Raw genomic sequence first — 19,126 nt, forward strand, 5'->3', positions numbered from 1 at the left:
GGCATTGGCCCCTTACTTAGTTTGCATTTATCTCAAATAGCTCAACCAGTGCAAAGTCACAAGCAACAGGAAAAAAGCACAGGTGACTCATGTGTATAAGAAGAGTAAAAGAGTGGACCCACAAAATTACAGACCAATATCCTTAACATCAGTTTACTGCAGAATTCTAGAACACTTCTGTGTTTGAATATTATAAATTTCCTTGAGACTGTAAAGCTTATGTCCACAAATGAGCACGATTTTAGAAGGCATCACTCATGTGAAACTCAGCTTGCCCTTTTCTCATATGATACACTGCAAGCCATGGATGAAGAACAGCAGGCAGATTCCATATTTCTGGATTTCCAAAAAGCATTTTACACACTGGGTATCCCACTGGAGACTGTCAATGAAGGTACAAGCATACGGGATAGGTTCCCAGATATGTGAGTGGCTCAAAGAAATCTTAAGTAATAGAACCCAGTGCACTGTCCTCAACAGCACGTGTTCATCAAGGGAATTGTCAGGAGTGCCCCGGGGAAGTGTGATAGGACCATTATTGTTTTCTACATAAATAAATAATCTGGCAGACAGGGTTGGCAGGAATCTGTGACTGTTTGCTGATGATGCTGCGATGTACAGGAAGGTGTCGAAGATGAGTGACTGTATGGTACAAGATTACTTAGACAAAACTTCTAGTTGGTGTGATGAATGACAGCTGGCTCTAAATGTAAAAAAAAGTATGTTAATGTGGATGAGTAGGAAAAGCTAACCCGTAATGTTCGGTACAGTATTAGAAATGGAATGAGCATGTAAGGTTTGTGATAGGGTAGGGGAATAGTCGACTTTGGTTTATTGGGAGAATTTTAGAAAAGAGTGGTTCATCTGTAAAGAGGACTGCTGTGGCATATTCTCAAGTACCGCTTGAGAGTTTGGGATCTGCCCCAGGTCAGATTAAAGGAAGACACTGAAGCAATTCAGAGGTGGACTGCTGTATTTGTTACCAGTAGGTTCAAACAACACACAAGTATTATGGAGATGCTTCAGGAACTCAAATGAGAATCCCTGGAGAAAAGGTGATGCTCTTTTTGAGTAATACTACTGAGAAAATTTAGAGAGTATTTGAAGCTGACTGCAGAATGATCCTACTGCCACCAGCATAAATTTTATGTAAGGACCACAAAGATAAGACATGAGAAATTAGGGCTCATATGAAGGTATATGGACAGTCATTTTTCCCTTGCTCTATCTAAGAGTGGAGTGGGGAAATAAATGACTAGTAGTGGTACTGGGTACCATCTGCCATGCTCTATAGCTCCTTGACACAGGTGATGTATCAAGATATCTGATTATCATGTTTGATCCCCTTTTAATGCTTCCCTAAACCCAAATTATTTCACATTTAGAATTGGTAATAATCTCACTGAATATTACAGAGATATTTATGATAAGAAATAAGCCTCCCACAAGACAGTTGGCATATCCTGACAACATATATTCAAATGTGAATTTAACAGTATCATGAAAAGGACAGTTGCTACTCACCATATAGCGGAGATGTTGAGTCACAAATAGGCACAACATAAAGACTAACACAAATAAGCTTACACACACACACACACACACACACACACACACACACACACACACACACACACACACACACCTGCAGTCCCTGGTGGCAGCAGCAGCTGTGCATGATGGGAGTGGTGGCTAGGTGGGGGGGAGGGATAGTAGGGAAGGGGGGGAGGGATAGTAGGGTAGGGGTGGGAGGACAGTGAAGTGCTACTGAGGAGCGTGCAGGGACGAGATGGAGAGAGGTTAGGACAGCTAGGTACAGTCGGGAGGTTAGACGGAGGGCAAGGGAGAGGTGGAGGTTGGGGGCAGGGGGTGGGCGGGGGTAGCAGAAAAGGAGAGAAGTAAAAAGACTGGGTGTGTTGGTGGAATGAGGGCTGTGTAGTGCTGGAATGGAAACAGGGAAGGGGCTGGATGGCTGAGTATAATGACTACCAAAAGTTGAAGTCAGGAGGGTTACAAGAGCATATGATATATTGCAGGGAGAGTTCCCACCTGCACAATTCAGAAAAGCTGGTGTTGGTGGGAAGGATCCTTATGGCACAGGCTGTGAAGCAGCCATTGAAATGAAGGATGTCACATTGGGCAGTGTGCTCAGCATCAGGGTAGCCAACTTGTATCTTGGCCACAGTTTGTCGGTGGCCATTCAATGCGAACAGACAGCTCGTTGCTTTTCATGCCCACATAGAATGCAGCACAGTGGTTGCAGCTTAGCTTGTAGATCACATGACTGGTTTCACAGGTAGCACTGCCTTTGATGGGTTAGAAAGACTGGAGTAGGTAGTGGTGGGAGGATGTTCCCCACATTTACCCGGCTATCCCTCCCCTTCCCCGTCCCAGCCTCCTCCTTACCCCAACCCAGTTGCCACTCCCATCATGCACTGGTGCTGCTGCTCACAGTTTGGCTTCAGCTGCCAGAAATGGCAGTCGTGTGTGTGTGTGTATGTGTGTGTGTGTGTGTGTGTGTGTGTGTGTGTGTGTGTGTGTGTGGTCTATTTTTGACAAAGGCCTCATTGGCAAAAAGCTTATTTGTGAGTCTTTTTGTTGTGCCTCACTGCATCTCAGCAATATAGTGAGTACCAAGTTTCCTTTTCATAATGTTGTTACATTCCATCTTGGATTTTCCAAATGTGAATTTAGATTTTTTCCGTAGCTGTCCCCAATCACTTCAGGAAAATGATGTTTTAAGCTTCTTTCTATTTTTGGTATCCTCCTCTTGATTTCTTATATTCCAGGTTACCATGATTCTCTCTCACAGCCTATTAATATCGGTTTAGATTTTGCCTTCCTCATACAAATGGCTGCAAAATTTCTGGCTGGTAGTAAGCCTTTCCAGTGTCTGCAACGTATCACGCTATCACTGCTCTCTCTGATGAACATAATCAGTTTGTGTAAATGGAACAAAATAAAAGGGAACATTTGCAGAGAATGAGACTGCCATTGTTATAAATCCTGTGACATGGGATGTAGGCCATACGCCTAACAGCCAACTTCCTGTGCAAGATACAGTATTGACCAGCCACAGCATTGTTATAGTATCACACATGCTATATTAACTGTCCTGTCTACTGGAACTATGTACTGTGGACCTAACTCTTCAATAACTTTAAACAGAGCCACTCTTCAGAAAGGCTCTGTTACGTCTGTTAATGTGTTTACACTGTACCAAACAATGTTCATGCCTCTATGCAGTCATTGCAGTTCTACCATCACTCAGTGTATTAATTTATTGTTATATCAACATCGTGCATAGTGTTATCATTTTAAAGTGTGTCTATTCACTCACAGTCAAATGCCAGATTTTTGTTAAAAAGAATTTGGGCATTGTCATTTGCAGATAGGTTGCTTCAGTTGGTTTTACCTTTTCAAGGAGATTGGACAGAGTAAATCCTAGCTCTGATATCATTTTCTGTCGAGGAAATTTCTCCTAAATTTTCTCATTCATCATATATTTTGTTAAGCATATTGGGAAATTTTTTGAATGGAGTTAGGCCAAACTGTTTTCAGTGCTACTTGCCTTCATGTTTGCCTCATAAATTGCAAGGGCATCAAGAGCTCTGATTGTTAATATTATCCAGTAATTGAAACATTTATTGAGTTGTCCAAAATGTTACAGTTATCAAATGATACAGTTATCAAAAGTTTCCTTTAGAATTGTGCTTGGGAATTCCAAATTGATAAGCACATTAACTAAATGGCAATGCTTCTTCTCTAGAGTCTTGCATTCACTGTTCCTATCAGGAAACACGACATGCTGAACGTACTGTCATAGAAAGAAAGAAACGACATGAGGATGTTCTCCAAAGGCTGACAGAGAAGCAAGCACAATTAAAGCAGTTGGAGGAGGTGACCCAGCAAATTGACAAACAGCTGCAGGATGGTCAACTACAAAAGCATCAGGTAAACTTATTTAACTAGTATTGTAACAGAGATGAAGCAGTTAGCATCTAACCTAGAATTTTAAATTAGACAAAGTGGTTCTAAAGGTTCATCCAGTTTCAAAAACTATATCTTCTTCATAAATGAAGCTAGAAATTTTGGGTAAATTTTTAATTATGCATAAGGCTACAAACTTTATATTTTCATTTACAAAAGCATATCTTTTACATGCATGCATGTACAACCTTTGGGTACTTTTTACAATTTTGTTTAGGATCAAAGTGTCCATGTACCTTTCACAAATATTCAATGTACACCCCCCCCCCCCCCCCAACTAGACTTACACCCATCCAGATGATAGACTCATTGCATACATTTGCAAGCGTGAAGCATGTCTCGAATTACTGCTGGTTGGTTGATTGGTTTGGGGGAAGGGATTAAATAGCGTAAATAGCGAGGTCATCGGTCCCATCGGATTAGGAAGGATGGGGAAGGAAGTCTGCTGTGCCTTTTGAAAGGAACCATCATGGCATTTACCTGAAGCGATTTAGGGAAATCATGGGATGGAGTGTTTCACACACACACACACACACACACACACACACACACACACACACACACACACCTCAAAATCATATACCATTAGATTAAGTGACCTTGGAGGAGAATGTTGCAATGTAAGATCCATAAGTCCCTTATGGCCGATAAATTGTTTAAGTAGCTCATTGTTAATAAATGCTTTCACATGCAGGTGCCTGTATGGTGGTGCTTTGAAATTTTCAGCATGTTCTCAGAAATGTGTAACGAACAAGCTTGTGAGATAGCTGCACCCTGGGGACCCCTAATGGCAACCACATGAACAGACAATTGTGTCAAGGTAAATTTTAATTTCTATGGATAAGGTATAATTTACCGCAGATTTCTGTTCTTGTTCGTGTAGGAGATATTCGCCTGGGGAATTCAAGTAAATCATTTTGAAACACCCTGTATTTATTGCATCTCAATAAAAGCTAACAGTGTAAAATTACTTGTAACAGCAGTACAGACCTTATAATTACGGAACAATTGCTGCTGTGTAGTGTTATTTTCTCCCTTTACGTATTGTATATACTTCCCTAACTCATACAGAGCACCAAGTTACGAGAGATGTCATACTGTAACGATACATTCATTTACATTGACAGGTATACACATTCCCTGTTTATTTTATTTTTTTCTATTATATGTATTGCAATGTAAACAAAGCTGTTTTGGGTACATTTTTTACTTCTATGCTTAAGTGGTCACTGACCTGTACTATAGCAACTTATTTCATTCTACAGAATCTGGAATTGTTGGTGCGACGGCAGAGGAAGGCCAAAATGTTTGGTGATGTCAAGGCTGGTAAACATCGCCTACTATATCGCACAGAACATGCTTTGGATGCAGAGACACAAAGGCAAAAATCTATAAATACAGATCTCATATCTGTTGTTGAATCACTGCTATCAGACTTTCCTGCTCTTCATTATGATCTCACCAAAGTACTTAATACACTCAGGTTACAGTCCTAAAACTTAGATCAAGCTTTGTGAACTTTTTTATAGGAAAGAACAGCATCACATTACATTAGGGCCATTAACTGCTAGTGATTAAAAACATTAGCAAAAAACTTTATTTAGCTTTGAAAAATAATCAAATGTTTTCAGTTCTAAAAGATTCACACCATAATGAATGCCCAACTTTGCTTCAGATCTTCCACTTTACGACAAAATACTTCCTCTTCCCTGAAACAGGCAAGTAATGTAAAAGTATTAACAAGGCTGCATTAGTATCATAACGTATAATAGATAGAAAACGATAAAATACGAGGATTGTTGTTTCAAGCTTTATTGGGATACATGAGTAAATTCACAGTGAATCACTTTAACATCATATACAAAGGTCACTGAAGACATTATAGATTTTCTACTCACCAACACGAAGAAGTGTAATGTTATTAAGCAATATATGAGTGCCCAAAGTTAAAACTTCACTTAAATTTGTACATCTTTGTTGATTCACATAGAAACCACCTGCTGATATAATTCTTGCAGCATCATCTATGAAATAAAATAAAATAAAATCCTTTACTAAAATAAAATAAAACACAGAAGTACCAGTACTCATGTTACAAAACAATTGTTATTAGCTTTCTCTGTTAAAATACAATGTTTATTTAGAGCTGTAAATGATTAAGAACAGATCTTACATTAACAGTATGGAATTTTTTTGTTGCCTTCACTATTAAGTTACTCTAACAATAATAACTGTGAAACACGTTATGCCTATTAACTGTCTTCGTAAAATTTACTCCTTCAGCTTAAAAAATTATGATGATATTCTCGAAAAATTAATAATTATCTGCTGAAGCAGTGACATAAAATCACTGTAGTAATAGACAACTGTTATATACAGTTCGTGAAGTATCTTTTCACTATTAATTACACCAATTATATAAAAAAAAGGTTCCATTATCTTAAATCTTGTAAAAACAAAGTAGAAACTTTGGAATGAACTATGAACTGCGAATTAAGTGAAAATAGAACCATATTTTCTTATAGCTCAAAATTTCATTACTTTGTGCATTAATTTTTAACATGAGTGCTTCAGTACCCCTTTATCACAGTTGACAGTAGTATTTCTCCTGATGGTTGTGAATTACTTCCTTTCTCTCTTCTCCATTTGTTCAAATATAATGACTGATTTGTTGTTGAGACTTTTCTTTCTTTTCCTATTTTTTCCCAATACTTGCATATTATTACCAATAATCATCACTACTCATCTCATATTAAGGTAGATTTAATATTTCCTTAACAAACTGATTATTATTAGAGCATATGCAAGATTGAAGTATGGTGAAGCAGCAGGAGGGTATGAGGTGCCCACAGAAATAATAAAAGCATTAGGACCATTAATGTTACAATGGCCATATAGAGTATTCAGAATAAAGTGGAACAGGAAAGAAATCTCAGAAGGGAGCCAAAGAGTCAATTTTCCCCATATTTAAGAAAGGCAATGAGAAGGAATGTAATAACTACAAAGATCACTCTTAATGTGCATGTAGCTTAGATCTTAATGAGACTGTTAGAAGAAAGAATGAAATGAAACTAGAAGGAAAAAGAGTATATTTTGAAGACTGACAGATCAATGTTTGACCTAATCTTACATTAATACATTTGGTGGATAAAAGATGGGAAACTGGAAAGGACAAGACAATGACATTTATTGATATTGAGAAAGCCAATGAGAGCATGCCTCAACATTCAGGTTGCAAAACATAAATGATGAACAACTTAGTAAAGTAGATGTGCAAATGATAAAAGCTACAAAATTGTGCTAGAGATTGAAGACTGGTATAGGAGAAACAAAACTGTTCCCAGTTGAAACCATTCTACAGTGTGGAAGTGCACTGTATCTCATATTATTCATCGTAGTCATGGACACAACTCAACAGAATATTAAACAGAAATCAGGAAGAGATGCAACAAAAGCCATGTTGTTTGCAGATGTCATAGTAATACAGGGTAAGAACAAATTCAAAGTACAAAGACAAGTATGTGTATGGAACCAAGAGAGAGAAAAATTTGGGATAGGAGTAAGCACTGATAGGAGTAAACACAATAGTGATGACAACCAAAAGTTTCAAGTACTTAAGAAGTGTGATGGCAGGATAGCAAATAAATTTGGGAAAATGCAACAGCAAACAACTTCTGCCGAACTGTAAGAGGTGTTCTGTGGATCAGAGATGTCCCAAAGGAATGTACAAAATTTCTAAATGGTAATTACACAGTCCAGTCACATTACTGTGATCACTGCCTATGTTCGACTTCATTGTGCTATAAGTACTCACAAACAGCAGGTGGCAGAACTGGCAGTGGAGGGTATACAAAGCATGTTGGGGGGATGCACTAAACAGTGAGGTCTTTGTTATAATGTGGAAGCAGAATGATTGATCCAATGTCCAAAAGGGCTTTGGGGCCAAGAGTGCAAGCATTTCTGAAATGGCTAAGTTCCCAAAATGTTCGTCTGCTGCTGTGGTTAAAGTATATCGTGCATGGTAAAATGGCGCTATCCAAAACTGATGCTGAGGCAACTGTGGTGCACCATGGGCCATTTCAAAGTGTGTAACAAGTGTGTGTGAACAAGAGCTGCAGAGATCTCTACGGGTGAATAGATTTCCAATTGTTGACCAACTGACAGCCCAGATGAACCAAGGGGCTACCAAAAATATCTTCCCAATGACTGTTCAGTGAACTTCGCTGTGTACGGGCCTCTGCAGCAGGTGCCAGGTTCATGCATCTATCCATGGGGACTATGTTCACCACTACATGCAGTCTATTTTTCCTTGGCACAATGACTGTTTTTCTTTCTATCGGCACAACATTGCAACATGTCACACAGCTCGCAGCGTACGTGTGTGGTTCAAGGAGTACCTGGATGAATTTACCGTACTCTCCTGACCACCAGACACTCTGGATTTAAACCCAACTGAGAATCTGTGGGACCACCATGAATCCTTAACTAAGAAACTTAGCTCCACATGCCTGTTGGTATCTTCCAGAACCTCACTGATTCTCCTCCTCGCAGTGGTCCGTGCTGCAGAAGGGCTTATTCAGATTTTTTATAGGTCGTCACATTAATGCGACTGAACAGTGTATAAAGTCCATGAAACATTTCAAAGAGTCACTGCAGATAAATGTCCATGAGCAATGTAAGAAATGATACAGTATATGAAAGTCAAATTCTTAGAGTGGTGTTCACAATGTTTATAAATGTTCTATGTGCTCACTCTTTGTCACACAGGACATGCCCAATTGGTAGTCCAATTCTACCCTTACCCAACCCTGCATACCTGCAGTGACTGTAAGAACAACTGCTGCAATGTGATGTCGCAAGTCTTCAAGGTTCTGTGGTAGAGGCAGAAAATAAACATTGTCCTTGATGTAACCCCACAAGAAAAAAATCCCAAGACGGTGGCTACTCGCGTAGTGCCAGGTCACTGGCTGCAACATGGCCTATCCTACGACATGGCTGCATCTCATTCACGCAATCTCATATGCAATTGTGGGAATGTGGATGGGTGCTCTCTTGCTGAAAGATGAAATGAGCCACAATTGCACCATGTTGAGATAGGTATTACTATTTACAGTACCCTCAGCAGAGATGAAGGGTCCATTGACTGCCTTGTTGGTCTCAGCACAGAACAATTAACTGAATATCCCTCACATGGCATCTATCTGTTCTGACATTCCCCGTTAGCCGGAACATTCTGCATTGAACAAATATAATCATAAAATTTCTTGTAGCACTTCACAATGCTGTTGTAAACTGGTGGTGTCTTGCAAAACTCACCCCAGAAAACTATTTGCACACTTCCTGTTGATTGGCAACTGTATTATTTTTTATGTTATACTTAGCCATTTATCTATACTAATTTTTAAAATATGTTTCATGGACTTCATAATTACCTTGTTTTTTCAAACCATTATGAACCTGAATATGCACTTCATACATGGACAACAACAGAAAGGAAAGGGGGCGGAATGGCAGTGGCAGCGATGAAATTTTCATGAAGTATAAGGGCAGTACAAAAAGATTAAAACCGGAAGATTAAAACCAGAAATGAAGAGGTCAGAAAATGGGTGGGAAATAAAGTTGAAGTGGCAAGGCTACATGATGAAAATATGAGACAGCAAAGTTGGGAGGGAGGGGGGATTACTAAAAGGTTTCCGGAAGAGACCATGAGGAAGACTCAGAAAGAGCTAGATACAGTGAGGGCATCCACAGAGAAGAGGGGAAGAAAACCACAAGATGTACTTAACAATGGAGAGAAGTGGTGGAGAGGGAGATAATGATGGAGATTCTTGTTCACAACCCGACCCAGGAAGAAGTAGGACTAGGACATGATATAATGCTAAAAACGAATTGTGTGTCATTTTTAATTACACGTCATTTATTGTCTCCTTTCAGATAAATGGGCAAATGCCGTATGAAGACTTACAATTTGATTTTTCCCCTAATGTCTAAACTCTTTAATCTTATTATACAACTAGCTAATTACCTGATAATACCGAGTTATGTATTTCTCTTTCACCTTATCTTCACTAGTAGGGCTGAAATGCCATTTAATAGGAATGGCACCCAACTCTCAGTGACCATGATGGATTTTGGATGTAACCCTAATGTAAGTCAATTTTAATTGCTTTCATTCTGTTTCATTTGGTCCTTGACATTGTCCCCTCCATTTCTCCAATTCTGAATAAAAATAATCACCAATAGTGACCAAACAAATCTTATATAATCAGTCTGTGAATAACAGGACTCAAGAGAAGTGAAATCTAAATAGGGTAAATCAAGGATTTAAGGTTGAAAGATGGTACATAAAGCCTGCAGTTTTCAGAAGGAGAAAAAAAAAGTGTACTGAATTATGTTAATGAAATAATAGTTTATTCTGCACAAAATAACTTTCATTGACTCCAGATGAAACATTTGAGTAATCAACAAACATGTTTCACCATTTTTCTTGAGGAAATGAGTAAGCAGCATCTTTTTGTATGGTTCCTTGACTGACAAGTGAGAGTTTCGAAATAGGGCGATTTCATCTCAAATCATACAGATCAAGAGTGAATGTGTCACTATTCCAAAGTTTGCTGAAAAAAGTATGTTAAAGTCCCACATGATACCTCTCCAAAACTACATATTTTGATTTTCTGATGATTTGTGAAAACGCTACAGATCTCTCTAAATGAGAGTATTTGTGAAAATGTTGTAATGAAAGGGGAAATTGAAAAACTGAAGTAAAGGAACCTACAGTGATAGAGATCTGAATTTATTTTCAATAAATACTTTGTTCCCAATACTATGAGACATGATTAATATCATTAATTCATACACCCTTCTAAGGTTCTTTTTTTTAAAATAAACTATGAAAATTTGAAATTTTTTGCGAATTTAAAATTTATGTTTTGAAAATAGGAAATGTTAACTGTCTTGAGAAATGATAAAGTGGAAGGAGTACATCTATTACATTAATGGATGAAATTCTTAAACTGTCAAAATATTTGTGCATACAGATCAAAGAATCTGATAATATTTTTTTGTTATTTAATAATTATTTTCTCCAAAATTCCCATCCTAAATGTTCCAAAAATTGCATGGGTGTTAGTTGGTCATTGTACTTAGGGAATGTACAACCAGAGTGGGCAATACGTTTCTGTACAAAATGTGAGAAATATTTTAGGTAAACCTAGCTCTACTTTCAAGGTCAAAAAATCATGGACACTTAAATATTTCAATTAAGCATTGATTTTAAGTAAATGTTATGTGCAAAAATGTTATTTCTTAATCAAAATAATTACTTTACAACATTGGAAGTGAGTGGGAAAACAATTCATAATCTTTTTTGAAAGCATTTTATAACAAAAATGAGATTTTACACCCATTTTTCTTTTTATGATATTATTCACAAATTATTATTGTCTTCTTCATGATTTTGCTTCTTCATTACTTTCCATGAATTAAAATTGCCAACAATGTACCAATCAACACTGTACTGTTGAAAATATTTATTTATCATTTGCTCCTCATTGAACTTGTATAACCAAGTTGAATTTGCACATGGACAAGGATAATCCAACAACAGCAGTACTTGGGAAATGGGAACTGCACACTGAACTTTTGACGACGGCCATTTGAAAGCATTAGCAGGACCATGAGGTGTCATAAAGGAGACAGTTATAGCTTGCATGTCATGAGATATACTTATTATTACCACAGGCTTCATAGCAGATCACTCTTCTCTCTTTTTTAAAACGGATTCCCCCTCAAATTACTTTCATTTAGAATTAAGAATTTCATGTTTGTTACTAATGTGATATGGTGTGTACAAATCCAGTAGAATCTCTTATGGCACCAACAGCTTCTTGCTGGATATTAAATCTTGTTGCAAGATGTTTGCAGGGACCTCCTACCCCATCACATGTTTTTCCATGACCTGTTGATGAAAATATCCATTTTTTGTTTTAATTTGTGTACTTCAGTGTTGACCACGCTCATACAGCTGAAAGCTTGATGATGCTCCACCATCAGTCACATACACATGTTTAGGTATGAAATGCATGGCCTCTAGATGCTATATCATCAATTATCATGCTGACAGTGCATGTGCACTGTCCTGAATGGGATCATCACTGACAATAGCAAAACAATGTAACGTTCCAAGGAAGAAAGCAACACATGTGAATATTGATACCTGTGATGTGAGCCGGTGGTAACTCTGAATTTTGCACTGAAAAGCAGCAGACTAGTTCTCAGCAAAATCAAAATGAAGAACTAATGTGTCAGTATTCTGGGATGTGGCTCATTTTGCTTCTGCTATGGCCCTTCTCTGAATCCTCCAGATATGATGATGAGCTATTCCTTTCAAGACCCAGTGCCTAACCCCTTTAACAAACTTCTCTGGCTCTTCAGTGTTCTTCACCAACTCTCCTCCACAATGCATAGGTCACATCACTGTCAGTATCCTGAAGGTGTAAAGCTTCAACAGTCATCACTTCAGCACCAGGACATATTGCACACTCGTGCAACCAACATTTATCTTGTGGCTCTTGACATATACACAAAAGCATCTAGTCTGTCTCTGTGTACTTACTTCCTGTGACACTGCTTACTGCAAAACAAACAAGTTTCAAATTAGTGCAGTACATACATGTGCATACTTCCTTTGCTGGCTGGCATTTTAACAATTTTGATCGTAAGGAGTAGAATTTAGTGAAACCAGTTTTTAAATTCGGGTTCCCCTTTTCCATTAGGAGATATGCTTCTCTTATTGTTCTTGTCATAAATCTTTTTACCTTTTTAAATTTTTCGCCATTTTCAGTAACAGAAATAATATCGGCCTGATTAGGATTTTGCCTGCTGCAATCTCTGTCATCTTGTCATATTCCAGAGCAACAGTGAGCATACCAACCTGCAATGGATGCCCATAGTAAGGATCTGGGCATGCCTAAATACCTTTCTCATTCTTTATTTTATGAGCTTTTGAAATTAAATACTGTGAGGTAGTGGGTATGTGTTTCTGTATCTGCTGCTTAGAGTTGCTACCTGGTATCAGTGTCAGTAAATGTATCTTCTCAATATTGGTAGCTGCTGAGATAGCAGTATTTACGTTTTGAAACCACGAGTCACTTTTTGTGCACATATCACAATCTTCAGGTTCTGCACCAAGTGCACCTACATTAAACAGTTCACAAGGTTTTGAAGATGTTGCTTGTGTAAAACTTGTTTCAATTTCTCCCACTTTTCTTTTGACATACTATTTTCTTCTTGTGCTTCTTAGCTTTCCTGGACATTTAAGGGGGGACATAGTAGGGGCTACTGCAGCAATGCTAACATTCAGTGCATCAACAACTTCACACCCAGGAATATAAACATCTATGTGTCTTCTTCAGTTTCACATTTGGGTGATGGTGATTGTTCAGGTGGGTTGCCACTAAATTTCTTCTTGTGGTGAGTGTGGCAATTCCTGCACCGATGTGCTGCCAATACCGTTACTCGAGGACCAAGATAATTCTACAATACCTCTGACAGATTTACAAATGTGAAGTGTTTTCCTGCACCTTTTTTAAATTTTTTTTTGCCCCCCTCCATAGTCCACACACCTCACTCTTTCACTAATGTATTTCTGCCATTGTATCTCACAAAAAGTTCAAACCAAACACAAAACTTAATGCAGAATGCTTTATGTGCAAGTTCTCACTTGTTTGTTATAAACAGAAGCGCATTGGAAACAGTGTTGCCAACATGCATATTGTGCACTAGAAATTCATTGATCCAAAGTATGCAGAATGTTGAAAATTTTTTAACACTTTATACAGAAAAATATTGCCCACTGTGTCTGCATTAACTACTAACATATTAACCAAACAATACTTCATGTAATTCCCAAAAGTCTTCGGATGGGGGATTTCGAGGAAATAATTCGTAAAAACTTGTACAAATGCAATTTCTTACATTTTTAGTTATAGAAAATAGCTGGAACAGAGAAGATACTGTTTGTAATTACATCAGATTCTGTGACTTTCCAAATTGGAAAAAAGTTTTTTAATTGGAAAAATTAACTTAAATTCTGTATTTTTGCCTTAAATCTGTAAGTTAAAGGAAGCCCACAAGTGTGGGTGTCAACTAAATTTCAACACACTAAGAGGGAGGTTTAATCTGCCAGGTCTCCAGTATTTTTGGTCTGTTAGTTATATATTTTTTTGCTCTCTATTGTTCTAAGAGTTATTTACAAAATATACATTTTTCAAAGGGCCATACCATTTACAAAAATTAAGATAAAACGAAAATAGTTTATTTCTTAATACAACATAGAGGTTATAATGAGTCACCCTTCTCTAACAGTGCATTTTTTTATAGAAATAACTGATACCATGTACACTATCGATTCTTGCTTAGTTTAAAATTATCTCAGCCGTTTCTCTGGGAGAATTCATATGATTTTGTGTACAATGTTTTATACTTGAGACTAAAATGTATAAAAATAAATGAACGTGTTACAATTGATGTGTACTAATGGCTGAAATTACTCTTCTTTTAAAAATAATTGAAGTTACGAAATTTGTGCCACACTTAAAATTCATATTATTAATTGCAGAAATTATTAAATTTTTTTCTAGATTGATTTATAAAATTATGATACATTTGAGCAATGATTCATCTTTTGTTTTGTAAACTCTTTTGCTTTGTAAACTCTTTTGCTTTGTAAACTCTTTTGCTTTGTAAACTATTTGTACCGCAGAACGTACGGAGTGGTGGGCATGCCTCTGAAGGAAACGCACATATTTTGCTAAACTTGTCAACAAAAATGTAATTTTTGGTATGACAGAAGTGAAAATTGTAAAGTCTGTGTGGTTTAGAAGAATGTGGTAAAATGAAATGATATTTATAGCAACAGGCAAATCTTCATCAGTTATTTAGTGCAACAAGAACCCACAATGTTAAATCAAAATTTTCAGCAGCAAGAATGTACTCCTACACACAACAGGATTTTGCGCCAGCAACAACGAAGACAACAAGATAATCAAGATAAGTAAAAAAAGTTCTTCGTTTGTAATCTTACTCCTCTTGAAGTTTTCAAAATTTGTGCAGAGAATGAGAACTTTAATGGTGATGTGTGGGACCTGTATGATTTGAGATGAAATCACCCAATATCTACTGTCTCTGCAAGCGAGTAGTGGTGTGGAATAAAGGCCCATCACAACTGGAGATAGCTTAAAGAAAAAAGGATATTTAATATATTTCAGTTTCTAGCCTTTAGCTTTTGCAGAAGTTCTCTCTGGCACAGCATTAAAAAGTCCCAAAACTTGTTACTTGCAAATGTAGAAGAAAGTTATGCGAGTCATTTTTGAATTTTCATCATGTATTATCACCTTTCAACTTTCTTGCACGTAAATAGACAAATATCAAGTGAATATTTACGAAATGATTTTTTTCCCTAATGTTTAAACTTTTTAATATCTGGCTGCTTATCTGAAAATGTCCAGTTACTTATTTTTCTTTTATTCCAGTTCTGGCAGATTGTAAATAATTTATGAGTAAAGGATACAACTCACTGAATGGCAGCACTGAAAAATAAATGAAAATGTAAAACAAACACAGGTGCCCCCCCCCCCCCCACCCCACACACACACACACACACACACACAATGTGCTGCTGAGCACACAATGGCAAAATTGCAGTTTGATGGGTGGGGTGGGATGAGAGGTTATGTTTGGTAGGATTGGTAGAAAAAGAAAGTGGTGGGAAATGGAAGTACGGGTTGGGGAGGGGCAACTGATGGCTCAGATGGCACAGCAAATGTATAGAGTAGGAATGTAGGAGAAAGAGACAGCAATTGTGCAGACCAGGAATGCAAGATATGAGCATCAAAGCCTATGAATTCACTAGGCAGCACCATCTATGAAAGCAACCATAATATACTAGCTCTGCTCTGCACAGCATTTGATTGGGGCATAACTACCATCCAGCTGACCATCATAATGAATGGTCAATGCCAAACTCTGGCCTAGAACAGAGTTGGCCATCCAGTGGCACAACATGGTGCTGAGCACATGTTCAACTTTAATGGCTGCTTCACAACACATCCTTCCCTCCAGCACCAGCTTTTCTGAACTATGCAGATGGACATATTCCTGCAACACATCCTTTGCTTGCATAATCTTCCTAACTTCAGTCTGTGCTAACCCACTGCACCTACACCTTCTGCCCAATAGTTCCCCTCCGAATCCACACCTTCACACTGTCGTCATCATATGCTGCACAAACTCAGTAGCTCTGGTGCCCTTGTGTCGTATTCCTAGACTGTGCACCTCTCACTCATATTGTGCACACCTGCTGGCACTCACTTTGAGCTACCTGCTAGTCCACTTCATCCTCTCCTCCCACTTTCTGCCTCTTTCTCTCTATACTACACCCACCCGACAAAACCCCTCACTCCCATCCGCCTAACAAAATGCAATCACAGTATTGTACATTCGCCTGGCACAATGTAGCTGGCACAGGCGCGCACGTGTGTGTGTGTGTGTGTGTGTGTGTGTGTGTGTGTGTCAACTCTTCTATTCCGTGAATCGTCCCTTTTATTCCTAAATTATTTACTTATGCAAGTGAATTTTAATTTTTTTCATTCCATTTCATTTGGTCCTCAATTCAATCCCTTCCACAGCTCAGATTTTGAACAGATATAAGGTCTTTTGAAAGAGAGCAGAGAAGGGGATAGAGGTTAATGGCAGTCCCTTGCACTTCACATGAGAAACTGTTCATAAAGGGGGACAAATTAACAAGTGCTCAGTGGCACAAGACTGCAGAAGGCCACACAAATCATTGCTTTAAAAACAGACAAGGTATATACACAATCTGTTAATCAAAAAGTATCACGATGAGCTCTGAGCTCTCAATTGGTATAAGATTTCAGATTATTAAAACTGTGTGCTGGACTGGGATTCGAACCCATAATGTTTGCCTTTCATGTGCAAGTGCTCTACCATGGCACTCTTGGGTAGTGAGTCATGCTTGGATTGCTCAGTTGGCAGAGCACTTGCCCATGGACACCAGAGGCCCCAGGTTAGGGTACCAATCTATAACACTTTTTCCAAAGGTGGGAAAGATCTAAAATTTCAATTTTTTTTTAAATTTAACACAGTAACTAAGTTTGAAGACATGTAATTTTTCAACATACCGTAATTTTACTTGAGATACAATAATCCCAAAGGGTTGATAGTAATCCACTGAATAGTTTTTATACATAGATTACTATGATATCTAAAAGGTACACACATTTTTAGCATACAGATATAATAATTACATCCTCATGTAATTAAATATAGAATACCAACTGATGTAACTTCACTTCCAATGCGCAAGATTTCAGAGACTGCGTGTCCATACAGTTCACAGGCCCGCTTATAGAGGCCACCTGGGTCGGCCCCCTGGCACGCTCTGGTGAGCCACCACAGAAACAATTTTATTTAATCGCAAAGGAGTGCTCAGTCAATTCTGTAACCTGTACTACTGTTGTCTAGTGAACGTATTCAATGCTACACACGACCTGTACTTCTTGTATCTTATGTGTTTCTCTATGAAATACTATGCTCCATAAATTGTGTTGGTTCTTGTTATAGAAACTTGTCAACAAGTGAGGGTTACATTTTCTCCATATGTCAGTGTCAGTGCTAAGTCACCCAATAAACATTTCAATGGAACAAATACTCCAATGTATCACTGCCAAACACCAAGCTTTCGCAAAACAACTGCAGGTTCTCGCCACCATTCTGAATCAACTGACATCTGCATGTTCGCATAAGGTTCCTCTCCTGTCAGTTCCACTGTTGCCATTTCCGGCATTTGATGAATCAGCTGAAGGTTGGGACTCCTATGAGACACAGTTAAATGAACATTTCCACATTAAAACTGCATAAGGCTTTCTTTCTTTCCTGATTTTTGTAGTTCATTTATCAGTTGTTTTGCCAATTTGTGCCTTTTCAAGAATTGGCCAGCTTATCATATGATGAAATGTGCCAGCTTCTCTCAACCTATTACTGTGACAGAATGCATGTTGCCGTGACGTTTGTAGAATTTTAATGTAGTCAGAAACATCCAAAACAATCTTAAAAACCCTGGGCTGCAGAATTACATGGGTTGAGCCATCATTGTAAATTTGTCATTAGTACCCATCTTGAATCCTATGCTAATCACATGGCAAGTGTGATGATATTATTCATCTGGCCTCAGATAGGGAAGTCCACAAAAAGTACTTCAATGTGAGAATCTGACACTTGTGGATGCACAGTTCCTTGAAGTGTCACGGGCTGCAAGCAATCAGATTGCTGCATGGGGGTAGGTATCAGAGGTTACTCCTGTTAGGCATGCTGCAAGTGTCCAGGGTGACGGCGAAGCCATTGCAATGGTACGACCTTTGACTCAGTGTCGCATAGGCAATGTGGGTTATGGTCACAGCAGCAACAGGCTGCATTGCAACAGTGACTGCGTGCCCCCCCCCCCCCCCCCCCCCAGCTTGTGACCAAGCATTCACTTTGCTTAAATCTAAGCTTTAATCTGCCCCATGCTTGGCCACTTTTCAGCTGCTCAGCATCTTGTGTCGGCTACAGATGCCACTCAGCATGGTCTTGGTACACAAATATATGAGCAGCTCTGAACAACTCATTGCTTACGCTTCTAAGACTTTATCTCCTGCTCAGCAGCACTATTCTCAGACTCAGATTGAAAAGGAGGCTTTAGTGATTGTGTTCGCCCTCAAGAAATTTCATGTCTTCTTTTATGATTCTAAGTTCCATTTAATTACAGATCACAATCCATTGGTAACTCATTTAATCCTTCATCTTCCGTGCTGGACAAGCTGTGCATTGTTTGCAGGCCTCCCATTATCACTATCAGATCCATCAAGGCTACGAGCCAACGCCAATGCCTTATCTCGTATTCCGATCTACATCTACATCTACATCTACATTCACATCCACATTCCGCAAGCCACCTGATGGTGTGTGGCGGAGGGTACCCTGAGTATCTCTATCGGTTCTCCCTTCTATTGCAGTCTTGTATTGTTCATGGAAAGAAAGATTGTCGGAATGCCTCTGTGTCGACTCTAATCTCTCTGAT

The 19,126-nt window shown here is 38.4% G+C and overlaps 2 protein-coding genes across 2 annotated transcripts in view; one reads left to right on the plus strand and one right to left on the minus strand.

The window, feature by feature from the left end:
• The window catches only part of LOC126154773 (coiled-coil domain-containing protein 40), a 241,992-nt gene extending 236,505 nt beyond the window's left edge, over positions 1-5,487 (plus strand). Inside the window, exons 10-11 of the mRNA XM_049916184.1 lie at positions 3,796-3,954; positions 5,256-5,487. Of these exons, the coding sequence (XP_049772141.1) occupies positions 3,796-3,954; positions 5,256-5,486 (390 nt within the window). The 3' untranslated portion in view covers position 5,487. The remainder of the gene's footprint in view (positions 1-3,795; positions 3,955-5,255) is intronic.
• Positions 5,488-5,564: 77 nt separating this feature from the next.
• The window catches only part of LOC126161913 (tyrosine--tRNA ligase, mitochondrial), a 121,895-nt gene continuing 108,333 nt past the window's right edge, over positions 5,565-19,126 (minus strand). The window contains exons 8-9 of the mRNA XM_049918074.1: positions 5,889-6,014; positions 5,565-5,699 (exon numbers count right to left, since the gene is read on the minus strand). Of these exons, the coding sequence (XP_049774031.1) occupies positions 5,662-5,699; positions 5,889-6,014 (164 nt within the window). The 3' untranslated portion in view covers positions 5,565-5,661. The remainder of the gene's footprint in view (positions 5,700-5,888; positions 6,015-19,126) is intronic.

This window comes from Schistocerca cancellata, chromosome 2 (assembly GCF_023864275.1).
Source record: "Schistocerca cancellata isolate TAMUIC-IGC-003103 chromosome 2, iqSchCanc2.1, whole genome shotgun sequence".
NCBI classification, from domain to species: Eukaryota; Metazoa; Arthropoda; class Insecta; order Orthoptera; family Acrididae; genus Schistocerca; species Schistocerca cancellata.